This window comes from Ascidia mentula, chromosome 4 (assembly GCF_947561715.1).
Source record: "Ascidia mentula chromosome 4, kaAscMent1.1, whole genome shotgun sequence".
Taxonomy (NCBI): domain Eukaryota; kingdom Metazoa; phylum Chordata; class Ascidiacea; order Phlebobranchia; family Ascidiidae; genus Ascidia; species Ascidia mentula.
The window spans coordinates 4254752-4270800 of record NC_138569.1 but is presented as its reverse complement, the minus strand read 5'-3'; the positions used below and the strand labels follow the sequence as shown (position 1 = coordinate 4270800).

Sequence of the window (16049 nt, the reverse complement as noted above, 5' to 3'; positions counted from 1 at the left end):
GTGCGAGCGAATGTCCGAAGGGGAACAAAATGACGAGCAATGTCCTATTACGGGACTGCTGGTACTCCCCGAATAAGGATGGATTTCAATCTGGACTTTCGCTTTTCTTTGTGCGCACTTGCCCCACTCGCACTAATTAAACCCATGCATTTCCTGTTCGCGTTACGTCACACGTCGGTGGGGGGTGGAGGGTCGCTATTTGTTTGTCGTTTCGCATCGACGTCACTTCAGATGACACATCCCGCTCTCGTTCGACAAGAAAATGAATATCGAACGTTCTCGCGGACGAATCAGTTTGCTGCTGTTGGGCTAAATATAGAGTCGACTTTCTGAATCTATTGTGTTGCGGACTTTTGCCGCCGGGAGCCATTTCCTACTGGGAGAGGAGCACATTTCAAGAACTGGAACATCGACTCTAACATGAGAAATGTCACGAAAGAATTTTTTTTGCGTGTTTCAAAAATTCGAAATGGTAATTGCGATGTTCCGAAAAACAATCCCGGCTCCTGATTGTGATCTTTTCCGGGATAAAACGCTTTTGTTTCGTTGGTGAGATTTCGCGGAAGTGGGGAGCAGTTTTTGGCACACTTATGTCATAGATGGTCAATTTGCAAATTGCCATTTCATCGCGGTGGCGAAATGTTTCTTCGTATGCGCGTATGGGAAGAAAAACATTTCCGGGAATTATTGAACATGCAAATTGCTTTCCTAATAAGGCTGGCTTCGCTTAAGTGTAAATATACACATTTCATGCTTTTCGTTCTACGTTGGAAAGGGATTTATTTGTGGAGTAAGTAAAGTTCAGAATTCAACTGTACAAAATTCAATTAAGTCGTTTTTCATCAAATATATTGGTTTAATTTTCGTTCCCCATTTCCATATTAAAGCAAGGCAGCAAAACTTTTCACTTTTCCACCTGTTCGAAGGTTTTCTGCCGTATTCAGAAAATCTTAAAATTAGACAAAAATGGAAAGAAAGTTTTACAAATGTTTAACAACCGTATATCAGTCCGTAGTTGAAGACAGTATTGTTTTTTGTGTATAAAACAGATGGCCACTGTTTCTACCTAAAAGGTCTCATCAAGTGCAGCTGGTGTGACTATAAGACGACTTTGCTGACCAAACGGCCAAGCAAAGACTTCCAGAATTGCTTTTTTGTCTGCCAACGACATAAAGACTTTAGGGACATGCAGACTTTTTTAAGTAAAAACATGATGAAGGACAACACACATTTTCGACCAAATTCGGATGTTTTGAATTGGTGATATACTATCTGCAGGAAAACGCTGGCTTTGCCGCGGTAATGAATATTTCACATGTTGTCACTTGCAACAGTTGAAGGTTCAACCCAGTGCAATATTGCTTTCGGGAGCCCAATCTTATGTGACCTACATGCCATATTAAAATATGTAAAAATACCCATCGTCCGAAAATGATTTCCGCATTTTCGAGCATCGTAATTTGCAAAACAATGACTTTTCAAAACTAACGCAACTACTTGGACGAGCGCTGCACCACGTTCCCCGTTTTAGATAACTACTGAAAGATTCTTTTGCAACCACACAAATTCCCCACTATTTCGACTGCTGTTTCTATATGAAGGAACTTTCCGCTTTCTATATCCGTAATTGGGATGTCACGTGCAGTGACATTTACGAATTAGTTATAAAGTACCGGATCGCAATTAATATTCACATTTCTACGCCGCAGTAATCACGCAAACGTTATGCGGTGATTCCAGACACGCTTCGTTGCGTAAGCGATCAGCTGGGTGATGACGCAGCGGTTTCCCCCCGCGAAAGTGATGAGTTTGCGAAACTCGTCAACTGACACGTTCACACTGTACAATTGTGAAGTTGGGCGTGGGATTTATGCAACATTCCCGCTAGGCGTTCAACTTATTCAATCCAAGTTGCTGAAATGCGCTTTCCTTCGTTTTGGGTTCCGGGCTTATCTTAAAATGCAAATTTGTTTTTAATTTACAAGCGAATAGAAACTAACAATAAAAATACATATATACAATAAGTGGACGAACTTCTTGCCAATTAACGGTATTGTGGTAAATTTAAATTTTTCCAAAAATAAATTTAAGTGTATATCGCAAAAGTATTCTAAGTTATTATTCTGCATTGGCTTAAAATATTTGACGAATTGTTTCCGATATGCAGAGGTTGCTTACCGAATACAGTGGGGTTATGGTTTACTTGTCAAAAGCTTATTGTGCGAAATTAGTAAAACGGATTGATAGTCGTATTAATAGATTTTGCAAGTCATGCGTGTTTCATTGTGATGCGTTTTCTACAAACGTCATCTCCTTTTATGCGGTAAAACGTTCATTTCGTAAATCTGAGTGTATGATGAAACTCGTGCTATTGTGGGTGGCAGTGTTTCGTGATATTCTGGTTTGCACACCGCGCTAAAATATATTTTACCGCATTTGACGACGAAAGGTTGCATTGACATTCTATGCGTGACATAAACGCACGACGCAAATAGCTTGCGTCTAAACCGAGGTGCGAATAAAAAGAAACCCCAGCACAAAAATGATCTACAACCCCCAAATTTGAGCCCCATGGGATTGAAAAGGGTAAAAAACTTGTATTAGTAACCGACAGTAGAAGTTAAAAATACGACTTGCTGCAAGGGGTCATGAAATGAATCAACATAACTTCCACTGTCAGTTGAGTGCGAATGAGCTTATCGGGTTCAGCCGAAGTACAACTCGGAAATGGAACTTTGCGGCAAATTATACAATTATCCATTTTGACCTTAAACGGACCCGGGTGGCATTTGGAGCATAATTGGCCGCATTGGGTTAAGGTATCGGATTTAAGCATTACGACATCGCGTTAGCAAATCCGTGTGCAAAACCAAGAATCCCGTGAGAACGACAGATTTTTCTTTCGGGGTGTTTTACACATCGCTACTGGTCGAGGGACATATACGGGTGACAATTTTTGCGGTATTTACCACATGTTTAACCGCCAATGAAAGTAAGAATGGTTCAAGCGTGGTCAGTGACGTGTAGTCAGGTTTATTAATTTAGTGAAATTTATCTCATTTTAAAATATTACGCAGCGAATTTAAAATCCTACCAAGCAATCTACCATCCAAATTATTTGTGTTCATGATACAACACAGATGAAATTTTCAGTTCGTTTTCTAGTTTTGGGGTGAATTTGGTAAACTTTTCTGAATTGATCCAATTTGAATTTAAATCTAATTTAAGTTGTCCAAGTTTGCGTGATAGTTTCAAAATATCGTTTGCCGACAAAATGAGATTCAACAAATTAAACGAAAGCGGACAATAAACAATTTTACGAAAGTTGAACTAGATCCCAATACACAGGATGGGAAAATACCTCGGCCCTATATTTGGTTTTGCGGCCCATTAAACACCACGGAGTCGGTGTCATGTTTTGCCGAATGTGCAATTCGAGAATAAATATCTGTAGAACTTCTTAACTCGGTTGTTCCGAATATAGAATATTTTGTTACGTCATAATCGACCTTCTTGACAAAAAATCCCACGTTTACGCCAAAGGTCCTTCATCAGCTAAATTTCGTGTGCTAAAATTTGCTCAAAATAAGAAAACAAGTTGCCCGCATGCATGTCAGAGACACTTGAGATATCTGTAGGGTTTCTTTTTTATCCGCAGAAAACCACAACATAAATGAACTACACAACAAATACTAAGATGTAGCATGAAAATCTAAGCGTCCATATTCTGTCTTTTGAATCCCCCGACTGACTGAAGGCACAAGGCAACCGAGGTTTACGTTCGTTGAATTTTTATTGCGTTTTTCAGCTCACCTGACTATCGTACATAAAAGCAGCGAGAACACAAAGATTCTTAAACGGGAGGAAAGAGATTCGCGTACGACACTAAAATGCGATCTTTGCAGGTTGCTGCCGGCGAGTTTTACGGGAAAAAAACACAAAGATTGAAAACACAAGCATCACTGAACTCTGTATAACAAGCAAACACAGCAGGTAGCAAGGCAGAACTATGAATATACAAGAGGTAAACTTTTTTCCGAAAATTGTCAAAGTCGTGAAGTTATCCAGACAAATAAACAACACTACAAGATATATACTTACCACGTGTGGGCGCAGGGGAGTCGGGCCGTGGAGCGATCATCTCTGTGGATCTGGAATTTCTGCACACCGGTCATTCCCTCCAACGCCGCGAAACCTTGCAGTGGAACTTTAGAGGTTCCTGCACAAAACAAACAACCGAATCTTCAGAGTTCGTATGGGAAAAGTGTGAATAATTCGGTCAAAACACAAGAAAATAGATTTAATGATGCAAGTTCAGAGAACACGTAATGACCGCGGAAGTTGCGTCATGATTTATGCGCGATTGCGTAAGATTTTAAAAAGTTGCATACATGATTAACTCACAACGGGAGATTTCCTGACACTGAGCTAACTACTAACTTCCTGACAGTTTTTGTCAGGCTGTAAATCTATCAGGGGTGCAAAGGTTAAACGACGCGTGTCAAAACATTGGACACAACTTAAATTATTGCTAGTTTTGAAAACGGTAACTTGAAAGCACTTTGGAAAAATTACGAATAGGATACCAAGTTATAATGCGGTACCAGAACATACGTTGAACATACAGCGTTAATGTTTCAGTCCTCAAATCAATGAGAGAACCTTGCTTTAATACTGATCCCACAATGTTGTTTGTAAAAATCCTCCTAACGTTTTAGATGCTAAGCGCGTGTAGGATATGCGTGACGTACCGGTAACGAACTGAAGGAACTTCGCTCTCTCTGCTTAAATTTCGTGTGCTAAAATTTGCTCAAAATAAGAAAACAAACTGCCCGCATGCATGTCAGGAACACTTGAGATATCTGTAGGGTTTCTTTTTTATCGCAAATGCTAAGATGTAGCATGAAAATCTAAGCGTCCATATTCTGTCTTTTGAATCCCCCGACTGACTGAAAGTACGAGGCAATTTACGTTCGTTGAATTTTTATTGCGTTTTCCAGCTCACCTGACTATCGTACATAAAAGCAGCGAGAACACAAAAATTCTTGAACGGGAGGAAAGAGATTCGCGTACGACACTAAAATGCGATCTTTGCAGGTTGCTGCCGGCGGGTTTTACGGGAAAAAAACACAAAGATTGAAAACACAAGCATCACTGAACTCTGTATAACAAGCAAACACAGCAGGTAGCACCATCTTTGTAACTTATACTCATTTTTTCCGTTGTAAAGCGTGAAGTTTGGAACGCAAAAGAGCTTCAAGCCACCACTGGGTGCGCTGCTGAGCGTCGCCGGTTAGCTGGGCGGATGAGCGGAGGGTAATGATCAGGCGAGGCCGAATCCCTCCGTACATTCGCTGATGGCCAGCAGAAGGCGCTCTCGAAGTTTGTCGTAAGTCTCGTAGGCGGGTAAATCAAGTTGGTTGAAGCTGCGTGGAAGGGATACAGTTTTTATAACACACCCGGCCATTAGTGCAACATGATTCAAACAAAGTTGGAATACAATTTAAACTTTGTATATTGTGGTGTGATGTTGAATTTTTTATGTCTTGTTTATGTTTAACCAAAAAAATGCGAACGGCTTCGGACAAATTTTCGCATTAACTTCGAAATTAGTTCAATTTTGTTAATAAACTCCATGAATACGCAGATGTGGCCTTAAAATTGCCTGTTGTTGAATGTTTGAAAGGCAGAACTTTGAATATACAAGAGGTAAACTTTTTTCCGAAAATTGTCAAAGTCGTGAAGTTATCAGACAAATAAACAACACTACAAGATATATACTTACCACGTGTGGGCGCAGGGGAGTCGGGCCGTGGAGCGATCATCTCTGTGGATCTGGAATTTCTGCACACCGGTCATTCCCTCCAACGCAGCGAAACCTTGCAGTGGAACTTTAGAGGTTCCTGCACAAAACAAACAATCGAATCTTCAGAGTTCGTATGGGAAAAGTGTGAATAATTCGGTCAAAACACAAGAAAATAGATTTAATGATGCAAGTTCAGAGAACACGTAATGACCGCGGAAGTTGCGTCATGACTTATGCGCGATTGCGTAAGATTTTAAAAAGTTGCATACATGATTAACTCACAACTGGAGATTTCCTGACACTGAGCTAACTACTAACTTCCTGACAGTTTTTGTCAGGCTGTAAATCTATCAGGGGTGCAAAAGTTAAACGACGCGTGTCAAAACATTTGACACCACTTAAATTATTGCTAGTTTTGAAAACGGTAACTTTAAAGCACTTTGGAAAAATTACGAATAGGATACCAAGTTATAATGCGGTACCAGAACATACGTTGAACATACAGCGTTAATGTTTCAGTCCTCAAATCAATGAGAGAACATTGCTTTACTACTGATCCCACAATATTGTTTGTAAAAATCCTCCTAACGTTTGGATACTAAGCGCGTGTAGGATATGCGTGACGTACCCGTGACGAACTGAAGAAACTTCGCTCTCTCTGCTTGATCGAATGAACGCAAAGCTCTCCAGAACCACTGGATTTGAAGTGAGGTGGCTTGGTACTTGTGATATTCTGTGTTTTGTCGAAGATCATCGATGTCGATGTTGGGAAGACCTGTAAACACGAAAATGTCAAGTTAAGTTGACGCACACGTTGAAAAAAGACTAAACCATTTATTGGGAGAAGCTAATATTGAGATAGGCGACGAGGAAACAGACAAGCAACTGTCGTAAAATGTGTCTACTCGGTGCTTAAGACTAATTTTTGGATTATATCTTTTAAGTTTGCTTGAAGCAGGGTTTCCCAAGCTACGGTATAGGTGGGCACATGAAGAAAAAAAGGAAAAGGTGGACATTCTATGGAGCGCATATACGTTTACAAATTATTGCCGAGGTGTTTTCCGATTGAAATTACTTCTTAAAATTTTGCCATCCGATATCTTGGTTGTTTATTTTTATTTTTCCGCGCTGCTTAGGCGTAAAACATTATCTGACAAAAGTTTTGGAGTCTGAGTGGTGGTTGGTGGGCCAAAAAGTTTGGGAGACCCTGACTTAAAGCGTAACGCCTGCAATACAACACAAACCTGATATGAGAAGTTCCAATTCTTGTTCGTCAAAGATAGAAATCAATCGCTTGGGAATAATTTCGTAGAATCCTTCCAGGAATGCACTGGAAAGTAAAACAATAATTAGTTCGTTGAACGCATATGAACTGTAAGTGCCGATGCACAATCACGAAGTGATAATTCTAATTCTATCGTTTAGCGAAGAAACGGCCGCCTACCAAACTATAGTTTGGCTCTCTCGGCCTTTCACTCTTACACAAATTGTGCCCATTTCAGTGCCATTGGTGTTACAGTAACGACAAGACCGTAGTAATAAGTTTTTAGTAAACCGAGGCTAACTTTGACATCGGAATTGTTCGAGAAATTACCTGAGTTGTTTTTTTATTGCTCCGGTCATTTTCTCCTGACACACAAGATGGACGTATTCCCTCTTATTTTGTTCGGTCACAGGAAGATCGCGTCCGTTCTCTTTCAGGTCGCGCGTCTCCGTCTTTCCGAACTCCTCAATCTGCAAAATTGGAATGCGTTTATTTTCACGGTTTGGCAAAATTTGGCAAAAATTGCGGTCAAATTTTACATCTGCGTGTTTTGTTTTAAGTTTTAAAGAATTGAAAGTCAATAATATTTTTCCTACTTTCAAAAAAATTTAGTTCTAAAGTCATATCTCAGTTTCTACCCATTCTGTATCGCTTCAAACGCCTTTATACCAGCAAGCAAACACTTTATTGCATGATTAAACAAATGAACCGGCGGTTAACAACCACCAAATTCATGTTTTAAGAAGCTTACCTCGACGCAGAAGAAGAGTTCGGTGCCGAGGGCGCTGATGTCATGTTCCAGAAGATATTTTAGCCCCTGCGAAAACTCGTAATCTTCCGACTCCATGTCCGTGTACTTCACCGACTTGCCGAGGATGTGTTTGTAGAAGGAACGGGTGAAATAACATTCCAATAACTTGTTGTCGTAGATTGCTTTCGCAACAATGCGGCCAACGAACTGAAAACAAACGTATTGTCGTTACTCCAATGTGAATGAACGAATTTATTTTTTGCGTCTCGGTTACTTGGTGATGATGTTGTAACAGATATTAGGCTCATAAACTAACGGTTTCCAAAATAAAAACTAAAGTTTATAATTTTGCTGCAACTGTTAATAAATGAGATCTTGAATCACAGTAAGTTAAACCTAGCGTTGAAAACTCCCCAAATAAAATAGTCAACAACTTTCAACCACTGGTGGGCGCCCTACAAAACAATCCACGGCCTCAAGGCACGCATTCACGACACTGCCAGTACCGCGCTCACCTTGTAGTAAGAGAGATGGTTGGAGTTGATGTACGATAGCGGGTTGATGGCGTAAGTGCCATGGTCACCAGGCGAAGTGCGGAACAAGGCGTACATAGGGTTAAATATCTCCCTCGATATGACCAGGTACCACTCCCTCAACACGCCCCCAGCATCTTGGCCGTCTTCACCGTCAAACACGACGTAGAGACGAGAGCGAAGTTCGGTGGGCGTGCGTCGGTGGAGCTCGCGGAAGGAATCTTCGAAGAGGTGATCGCGTCGAACGCGTATCGCGACGTCGTCCCTCCGCGATGAAGCTTCTTCGGTGCGCTCAAGTTCCTGAACGAAAATTTGTTAAAGTTTATTTTTGAGGTGAACTTGGTTTGAAGGGTTAAAAATTTAATTTTTTTCTGAAATTACGTCCCAGAGCTTGCAGGGGCTTTTTACAGCTTGTGCTGCTGGGCGGAAACAATTTAAAAGCGACCATCGAACAAAATGTGTGGCTTGTTGTGGAAGTTACAGAGGAGAAAACAAAGTACGGGTGTAGTTGACACGAAAGAAGTGAGTTACTTTAAACTTATACATAGAAACTTTGTAAAAAGGTCTCAAGTCTTTTTAATATTCTTAAAGCCCTGGGTAGCTATTTTCAACAGTGCACACACCTGTCTGAAGTATCTTCGTTTCACGTCAAAATCGAGAACTTTTGTGTGATCGGCCAGAACAGAGAAGGGACCTTCTGATAACGGGATGGTTGATTGGCGGAGGATCTGGTTAAGTACTGTCCGGTGAGTGTCTAGAATGTAAGCAAGTCGTTAGAAATATATGAGTTTTCAATGAATTTAAAAGCTGTTTTTTGGTGTATAATTAGTGTAAAGTAAATACGGGAATTGAAATTTTAAATCAGACACAATAGAATCAGCTCATGGGATTGGATAATTGGAAATATAATACCCAATGTTTATTACCTGCGAACTTAAGGAATTTCTGTGTGTCTACCGGTAAACTGACATCAATCACCGACGTTTGTGAAGAAAGTGAGGCTGCAGATTCGGATGAAGTGCCTGCGGATGTAAATTAAAAGCGCATTATTATGTTTACTTAATTACCATTAATTCCCGACACATTACATGATCACAACAAAATCAAACTGTTTTTTTTTTACTATTTGCACAATTGTACAGAATTCTACTGGGAATTTAAAAATTTTAAAAATCATGTGTCTGACGCTTTTATTATTTCAAAACATGTTTCGCTTCAATAAGCATCTTCAGTTCTTATACAAATAGATTAAAGGTAGTTTACTATTTTGAAATTGACTTTAAAGTTTCCGCTTGTGTCACGCAAAAAAAAATGTTGCTGGAACAGGGTCGATTTCGTGAAGAAAATGTTTTCACTGGAAATATAAACACTACGCCTTACCCGGTGGTTGTCCGGGCGACACAGGTTGTTGTTCGTGAATGTGAGCGAGTTGCGATTCTCTCGTTTCCTGCTCTGTCGCTTGGGATTGTCTTTGAGCGCGCAACTGCGACGTCTCGGACGCGTGGACGAGGAAGAAGGCTTCGACGGCAGGCTGCAGGAGAACACAAGAAATGTCATAAACTTCTAAATTTATCTATACAAACTTATAACGAACTGCAATTCTACTTTTCAGTTGTAGGCATTGGTTGTATAGCGTATATTAGGAAGGACGATCTAACTAAGTTTATATCGTCCATCCTAATATACGATAAACTAATTTATTTTTCTTACGCCCGTCTCTTAATTTGGTATTGTAAAGAATTGGAGGGCGTACTTACCTGCAGGACGAGTACGGCGTGTTGGTCGTGACTTTTCGAAAGTTCCTTCAGACAAGAACCCAGAACATCCCACAGTTCGTCCAACTGCAATCGCTCGCTTAGACGATGCGTCTCTGAACATAAACATTTTAAAATGCGAAAGCAGAAACTTTTCGCTTTTACGAGGATCGAAAATGAAATAATTGCTGACCAGTGAATAGGTTTTAAGTTAAGACTGCGCTCCTGCGACGAGATTACGTCTAGTTACTGGTAAACCAACACACACAAAAATTAATACCTTTCTCTGATTCCGGCTCGGCGTCCTGCGATTCGCCGGCAGATGTCGCAGCGGCGCTGGTTTGTCGGTTGGTTTGGTTTGAACGTCGTGACGTAGGTGAAACGATGTCGAGGAGGGCGTGAGCGTCTTGCTCGAGTTGTGACACGGTGTTACGAACTGCCGATAGAACGCCAGCCGACCCTGTGTTACGATTGTTTTCTTATTAATCAGGTTAAGTTAGTTGTAAACACGATGTCCTTTATGGGTTATCGGCAGGGTTATCATTGGCGTAAACCAAAAAATAACCACGCTGTTTTTATACGACGTAGTAGTTTGTGATTTATTTTAGTGATATTGCTCATTTTAAAGAATACTTTAGGCCTTTAACGTGACACAAAAGTGCATTTGATGCAAGTAAGTATGGTAGCAAGTGTGGAACCACTCACTTCGCCAACTTCTGAAAGGAATTCCTGCCGCTCTCGACTGTAGGAGATTCAGAACACCCCTCCCTCTGTACGCTTGCTGAAGTTGCAAGATCACTTTCAAAATGCGCAAGAAGAAAGCCTGAAAGAAAACGGACTTTTTAAAATTGAAACAAAAATGCGAGTTCGGGCAAAGCATTTGGGATGTTGGGAAATTGTTTGTTTAATTTTAGAAGAAAGTTAATCTGCGGAATATTATCATTCGTTTAAATCCTACTTAACGGGAAATAGGAACGGGTATGTGAACATACCTGATGCGAAGTTTTGCTTGTCAAGGCTTGCATAGAGGGTAACTGCAATTCCCGCCCAATCTTCTTGAACTTATCCTTCGCCGAAAGCACCACACTAAGGGTGGAGTCAAACCTGGGATAAAACAACATAGTTTTAAAACCAAAAATAGGTTTTCAGCCACAAAACTACAGAGGACACGAATTCAATCGCTAGGTTTAGATTTTGCTGACAACCGACCTGTTGGAAATGACGCCGCGAGTGGGCGTGCCAGAGCTCAAAGCACCTTCTGCGTGTTCTTTGTTGTAATGAACAATTTCCTCGAGAAGAACTTGAATCTGCGCAGCCAGAAGTGTGCCAAGTTTTTGCGCCCCTGGGAACAAAAATAGTTCATTTTGTGTTATGGGCTTGGCTGACACAGTGTTAACTGAGTTGGGCGTGTTTGGCGAAAAACAATGACTTTTAAATTATTTAGGAGCTAAGTGCTCTTAAATTTTGCTTCGATTATAATATTGCTATGTGGCAAAAATGTCTACCCGGTTTCCACCAGTGTGAGGGTATGGTCACTGTTATTTGTATACTTTCGATTGTATACAGGTGGTACTTGGTTTACACATATAAAATTTAAATGAAAGGTAAAATCACTTCATTATTTTATTCCACCATCGTTGTGTAACTCCAAACATTTCAGTCAAAGGAATCTTACCTTCGAACGACAGCTGCACGATTGTCTGTCTGATGCCGGGAGTTGCTTTGGAGAGCTGCAAGAGGAGGGATGTCGCGTCTTCCAAACCCTCCTCGGAGCACGCGTGGCTAGTGAGGACCCCCACAGCCACCGCAAGCTCCCGCTCCATCTCTACACACTTCGAATCTCTACCGGAGGAGGCAGGAGCCTCGGAGGCGGTGGAGATTGATCCTTGAGATCGGGATGAGGAGGTTGTGGTGGTGATGGAGTTGAGGACGGATCTTCCCATGGTGCTGGTGTTGCTTGTTCCTGCGCGTGCACTCATGGTGACGGTCGCAGAGACGGATTCATCGTCTGCCGGATCCTTGCCATCTGAACCTCTGTGAGCGTTCAGTAAAACAGTAGGATTAAACTTTGTTATTGGTTTTGTTTTTACATGCAATTGTATTTAATATTAGAACAAAGTGGATTTCTGCAAAAAGTTACAAGACTTGAATTAAATTTAGGTTGTTCAGCGACCACCATCAAGTTTTTTTTAAAAAAAGCTGTCAATGAACCAAGTCCAATAAACATTAATAGCACAAAACGATGCAACACTTACGCGTTCCCGTCCGACCCTCCAGCGGCCGCGTCTCTGCCTTCAGCTGTGTCGCTAGGTGTCGCCACAGATGAGCTATTGTCCGCCACCTTGTTCTCATCCGTTTTGCTAGTCGCGGCAGATGAGAGGTGCGTCATATTTCTGGAAATTTGGGCGAGAAGACGAAGCATTCTGTCGGTGAGCTGCTGGCTCCTCTTCACTACAGGATGAGAGAGCATCCGCATCAACATCCCAAGCCAGGTCAGGCTCAGATCGAATGACTCCTCTTTGGATTTTGTGGAGGTGTTTGCTTCTTCTGCAAAGACGAAGTTTTTCGGATTATATATTTAACTAAAATACAACTCCCAGTGAAGACAATACATTGCTACTATACTTTACATTCGCAGCATTAAAAGAATAGACAATATGTGAAAACAAGATGCCTTCGCCTTGCTACAATAGTTTGATATTTGGAAAATACTCTTTAGTCTGCACGACAGGTTTTATCACTCACTGCGATGGTACAGGTTTTCCCTGTAGGTAATATTTGGTTAAGCGGACACCCTGGCCAAGTATGTGTGTCTCACCTTCGGTTGAGTGCATGTGTTTAGTGGAGAGTTTCTTCTTGTGGGAAGTCGAGTCAAGTTTCACGAGAATATCCCAAAAATCCGTTTCGGCTTTACTTTGTTCTGAAGTTTCACAAACAATTGTTACGCGAGGATAAGTAAGGCTATGTTTTTACATGTAAGCATTCCACACAGCTAGTCAAGTTATTTAGACGGTCGTTTGATTTCGTAACGGACGTATCCGCTGTTTCTCATATATTACATCAATTCAATGCGGAAAAGGAACTTTTACCGCTCTACCGAAAGTAGATTCCGCAAATTTCCGCCCGCAATAAAACCTACCTTGGCCTTGCGCGGGAGTTCCTACGGGTTGCAAAGTGACGAAATAATTGGGAAATATCTTGGAGAGAACAATGAGAGCGTCTACAGCGTGTCTACACACCACGGGCGCGGCTTGCGGATGAATATAAACATTCTTGCTTCCAGAATCTCCCCCAGATGGATCCTTGCTTTCCTTATGTGGTTTCTTCTGAGCTTGCTGGGGTTTGTCCACCTAAAAAATTCACAGAAAGGAGTTTAGAGTTGGAAGTGTTTGTTTAAAGGCACCGAGGAGAAAATAATATTCTAATTTGGAGACAAGATTTTAAAACTTATAATTTTTGGAACACAACTCTGGAAAGATTATATTTGAAACGTTTCAACAAAAGCAGACCTAAGGCCGCAGATAAATGTTTACGTCACGACTTTTACACCTGAACTTGGCAAGGAAATTAACAACAGTTTTGGGAACTTACTTGAAATATGCTGGCTCGTGAACCAAGTGCGGCTTCTAGCCTGATTGACATCCAGGAGGTGTTTCGTGCGCTGCCAGATACGGGCGTGGCCTCCGCCGGCCACTGTCCAGATGCGGCACTCTTCTTTGGAAACTGCTTCTGCATTTTGGCCGAAGTCTGCGCTGGAGTGATGTCCATGGGTGAGGTCTCACCGTGGGGGCTTACCCGCACTTCGCCAGCTCTCTGTGATCAAATTATTTTGATTTAATTTTAATCGGATCCGCATGTCCCGTTTGTACATTGGAAAAAGCAGGTTTAAATAATGGTACTGATTCATATTTTCGAAAATAAATAAATTTGTTGAACTAAGTGTTACCTGAAATAAAAAATACACCCTCAAATACATGGGTCTCGTACACTTAGCACGGTGAAAATTATTATTTACAAAAGTGCGGTCGCAAAAAAGGAAAACCCAACTTAAAATACAGAAAACCAGTCTTTACCTGTAGGATGGAGACGAGAGTCCCAACCAACCAGTCCCTGGTAGGATGATGATAACAAAGATTGCGGAAGACCCGGTGGAGGTTGCTGATGTTGAGGCGTCCTTCCTCCACGAAGAGGAGGAGCAGGAGACAGGATAAGGAGTCATGGTCGAGTATTTGCCTCGAAACGGGGGCTTGGGGCTGACCACCGGCCCCACGGCCGCCTGGGGCGTACGGGTGACGTCGTATACCCCCAGATAGGGACCCTAATCCGCCCCACGCTTGGCCGGAGGGAGGTCCCCTTGCGCGATGACGTATCCTTGTGGCTCCTTGACGTAAGAGTCCGACCCCGTGGGAGAGGAGACGTTCCTGTTTAATCAGGAGGATTTTTAAAAGACAGGTTCCTTAAATTTTCCAGAATCTAGCCCTCTAGTTGGCAATTCTATTTGAATAAAGAACTGAGGATGCCCGTGCAGGTAAAATCAATATTGATAATAAATCAGCTGACTTCAATTTAAAACATCTGATAGTTTCTTAACATTGGATTTTTAAAAGTAGACGTTTATGTCATCTCTATTTTGAGTTTTAGTGAGTTGCACAGCTCGTGCCAATTATGTCTTCTACCTATAGACCACGGTAAGAAGTTAAAATAGTTGATAAGAAATTAAGATCAAACAAAGCAGCCTTAGTTTTTCTAACCAACCTGCAGAAACCGCCGTTGTCTTTCTTCTGCGTCGCCTCTCAAGCTTTGAGCTTCAGCTGCAAGTTCCTCGGAAAGAACTGCCACCAGAGACTCGTCGATATCAGACAACACAGACTGTCGCAGATCGGCTGGGAGGGTTTGTATGAAAGTTGATGGATCCATGCTGTCCTCAGTGGCTGTGGGGGCCACATTTCTCGACTGCAAGAAGACAGATGACAAATGGTCAGTTGTTGGTCATAATTTATACGTATTGTTGTTAAAGATCTCCATCCAGGGCGGTAATATTCCTGGCAGCATCAGCGAAAAAAAAATAAGATAAAACACGTATCGGTTGAATAACGCTAAATTAAAATTTTCAGATAATTTGATTTTAAGAAAAAAAAATAATTTGATTTTAAGAAAAAATTTTCTCTGAAAAAGACAGTGAAACCCCAAAGTAGACACATCAGCTAAATGGTCAAAAAAAGTTCAATCGACCAAATAAAAATTTTAGTAAATTTGTTGAGCAAGTGACTCTCAACCTGTGTTGTTATAAACTAAATTGCTCGACCATGCAAAAATCCTTTGCCATTCAAGTATTACAGATTTGGGCAAGTTTTATTTCAAACAAACAATGCCTGTTTCATCACCAATACGAACCGAAAAAGAAAAGCTACTTGTGACAAATAGCAGTGGAGTCAGTGACCCGCGGCATTGGACAGGGTAGCTCTCTTTACTTGTGACATTATCATTGCGACGCGTGGAAAACGCAATGCTCAATAAGCTGGATCAATTCCTACATACCCTCTCTCTTCTCTCCTGCTCCAGTACTTCCTCCTGGATGTTGGGCGGAAGAGCAGCGAGAAACTCCGGACTTACTCCGCTTCCAGCCGGCTGCCCGGAGGTGCTTGCAGCTGATGTGGATCGTTGGTTGTTACGAGATAGTTGTTCCCTGTGCGGGACAGGATGCGTTAACTTGTGTGTTGTAACACATTTGTGCTCAGGTTTGCAATGTTGGATTGAAAAGGGAAAAAAATGGACTCGCAGTGTGATTTTCACCCTTTTGTGGTTTTGTTTCAAAAGGGGAAGAGGGGTTGAAAGTAAAATCAGACGAAGTTTTTTAAAAATATGAAGCAAAACAACTTTGAAGGGTAAAAAAATCCAAATACTTATTCAAAGACAATTAGATTTAGAAATTATCTATGTT

At 41.4% G+C, this 16049-nt stretch overlaps 1 protein-coding gene across 5 annotated transcripts in view; it reads right to left on the bottom strand.

The window, feature by feature from the left end:
* Window positions 1–4082: 4082 nt before the first annotated feature.
* The window catches only part of LOC145897731 (E3 ubiquitin-protein ligase HUWE1-like), a 75157-nt gene continuing 63190 nt past the window's right edge, over window positions 4083–16049 (bottom strand). For 3 of the 5 annotated variants that reach the window (XM_082986139.1, XM_082986140.1, XM_082986141.1), the window contains exons 69-91: window positions 15647–15794; window positions 14864–15061; window positions 14182–14529; window positions 13700–13921; window positions 13248–13458; window positions 12927–13028; window positions 12364–12655; window positions 11784–12142; window positions 11318–11450; window positions 11101–11212; window positions 10814–10931; window positions 10389–10568; window positions 10112–10224; window positions 9735–9885; window positions 9281–9376; window positions 8978–9108; window positions 8337–8654; window positions 7822–8028; window positions 7401–7540; window positions 7051–7136; window positions 6435–6581; window positions 5786–5903; window positions 4945–5426 (exon numbers count right to left, since the gene is read on the bottom strand). In XM_082986139.1, the coding sequence (XP_082842265.1) occupies window positions 5324–5426; window positions 5786–5903; window positions 6435–6581; window positions 7051–7136; window positions 7401–7540; window positions 7822–8028; window positions 8337–8654; window positions 8978–9108; window positions 9281–9376; window positions 9735–9885; window positions 10112–10224; window positions 10389–10568; window positions 10814–10931; window positions 11101–11212; window positions 11318–11450; window positions 11784–12142; window positions 12364–12655; window positions 12927–13028; window positions 13248–13458; window positions 13700–13921; window positions 14182–14529; window positions 14864–15061; window positions 15647–15794 (4033 nt within the window). In that variant the 3' untranslated portion in view covers window positions 4945–5323. Of the gene's footprint in view, window positions 4220–4943; window positions 5427–5785; window positions 5904–6434; window positions 6582–7050; window positions 7137–7400; window positions 7541–7821; window positions 8029–8336; window positions 8655–8977; window positions 9109–9280; window positions 9377–9734; window positions 9886–10111; window positions 10225–10388; window positions 10569–10813; window positions 10932–11100; window positions 11213–11317; window positions 11451–11783; window positions 12143–12363; window positions 12656–12926; window positions 13029–13243; window positions 13459–13699; window positions 13922–14181; window positions 14530–14863; window positions 15062–15646; window positions 15795–16049 lie in introns of those variants that run through there. The other 2 variants (XM_082986143.1, XM_082986142.1) reach the window with 2 other exon arrangements.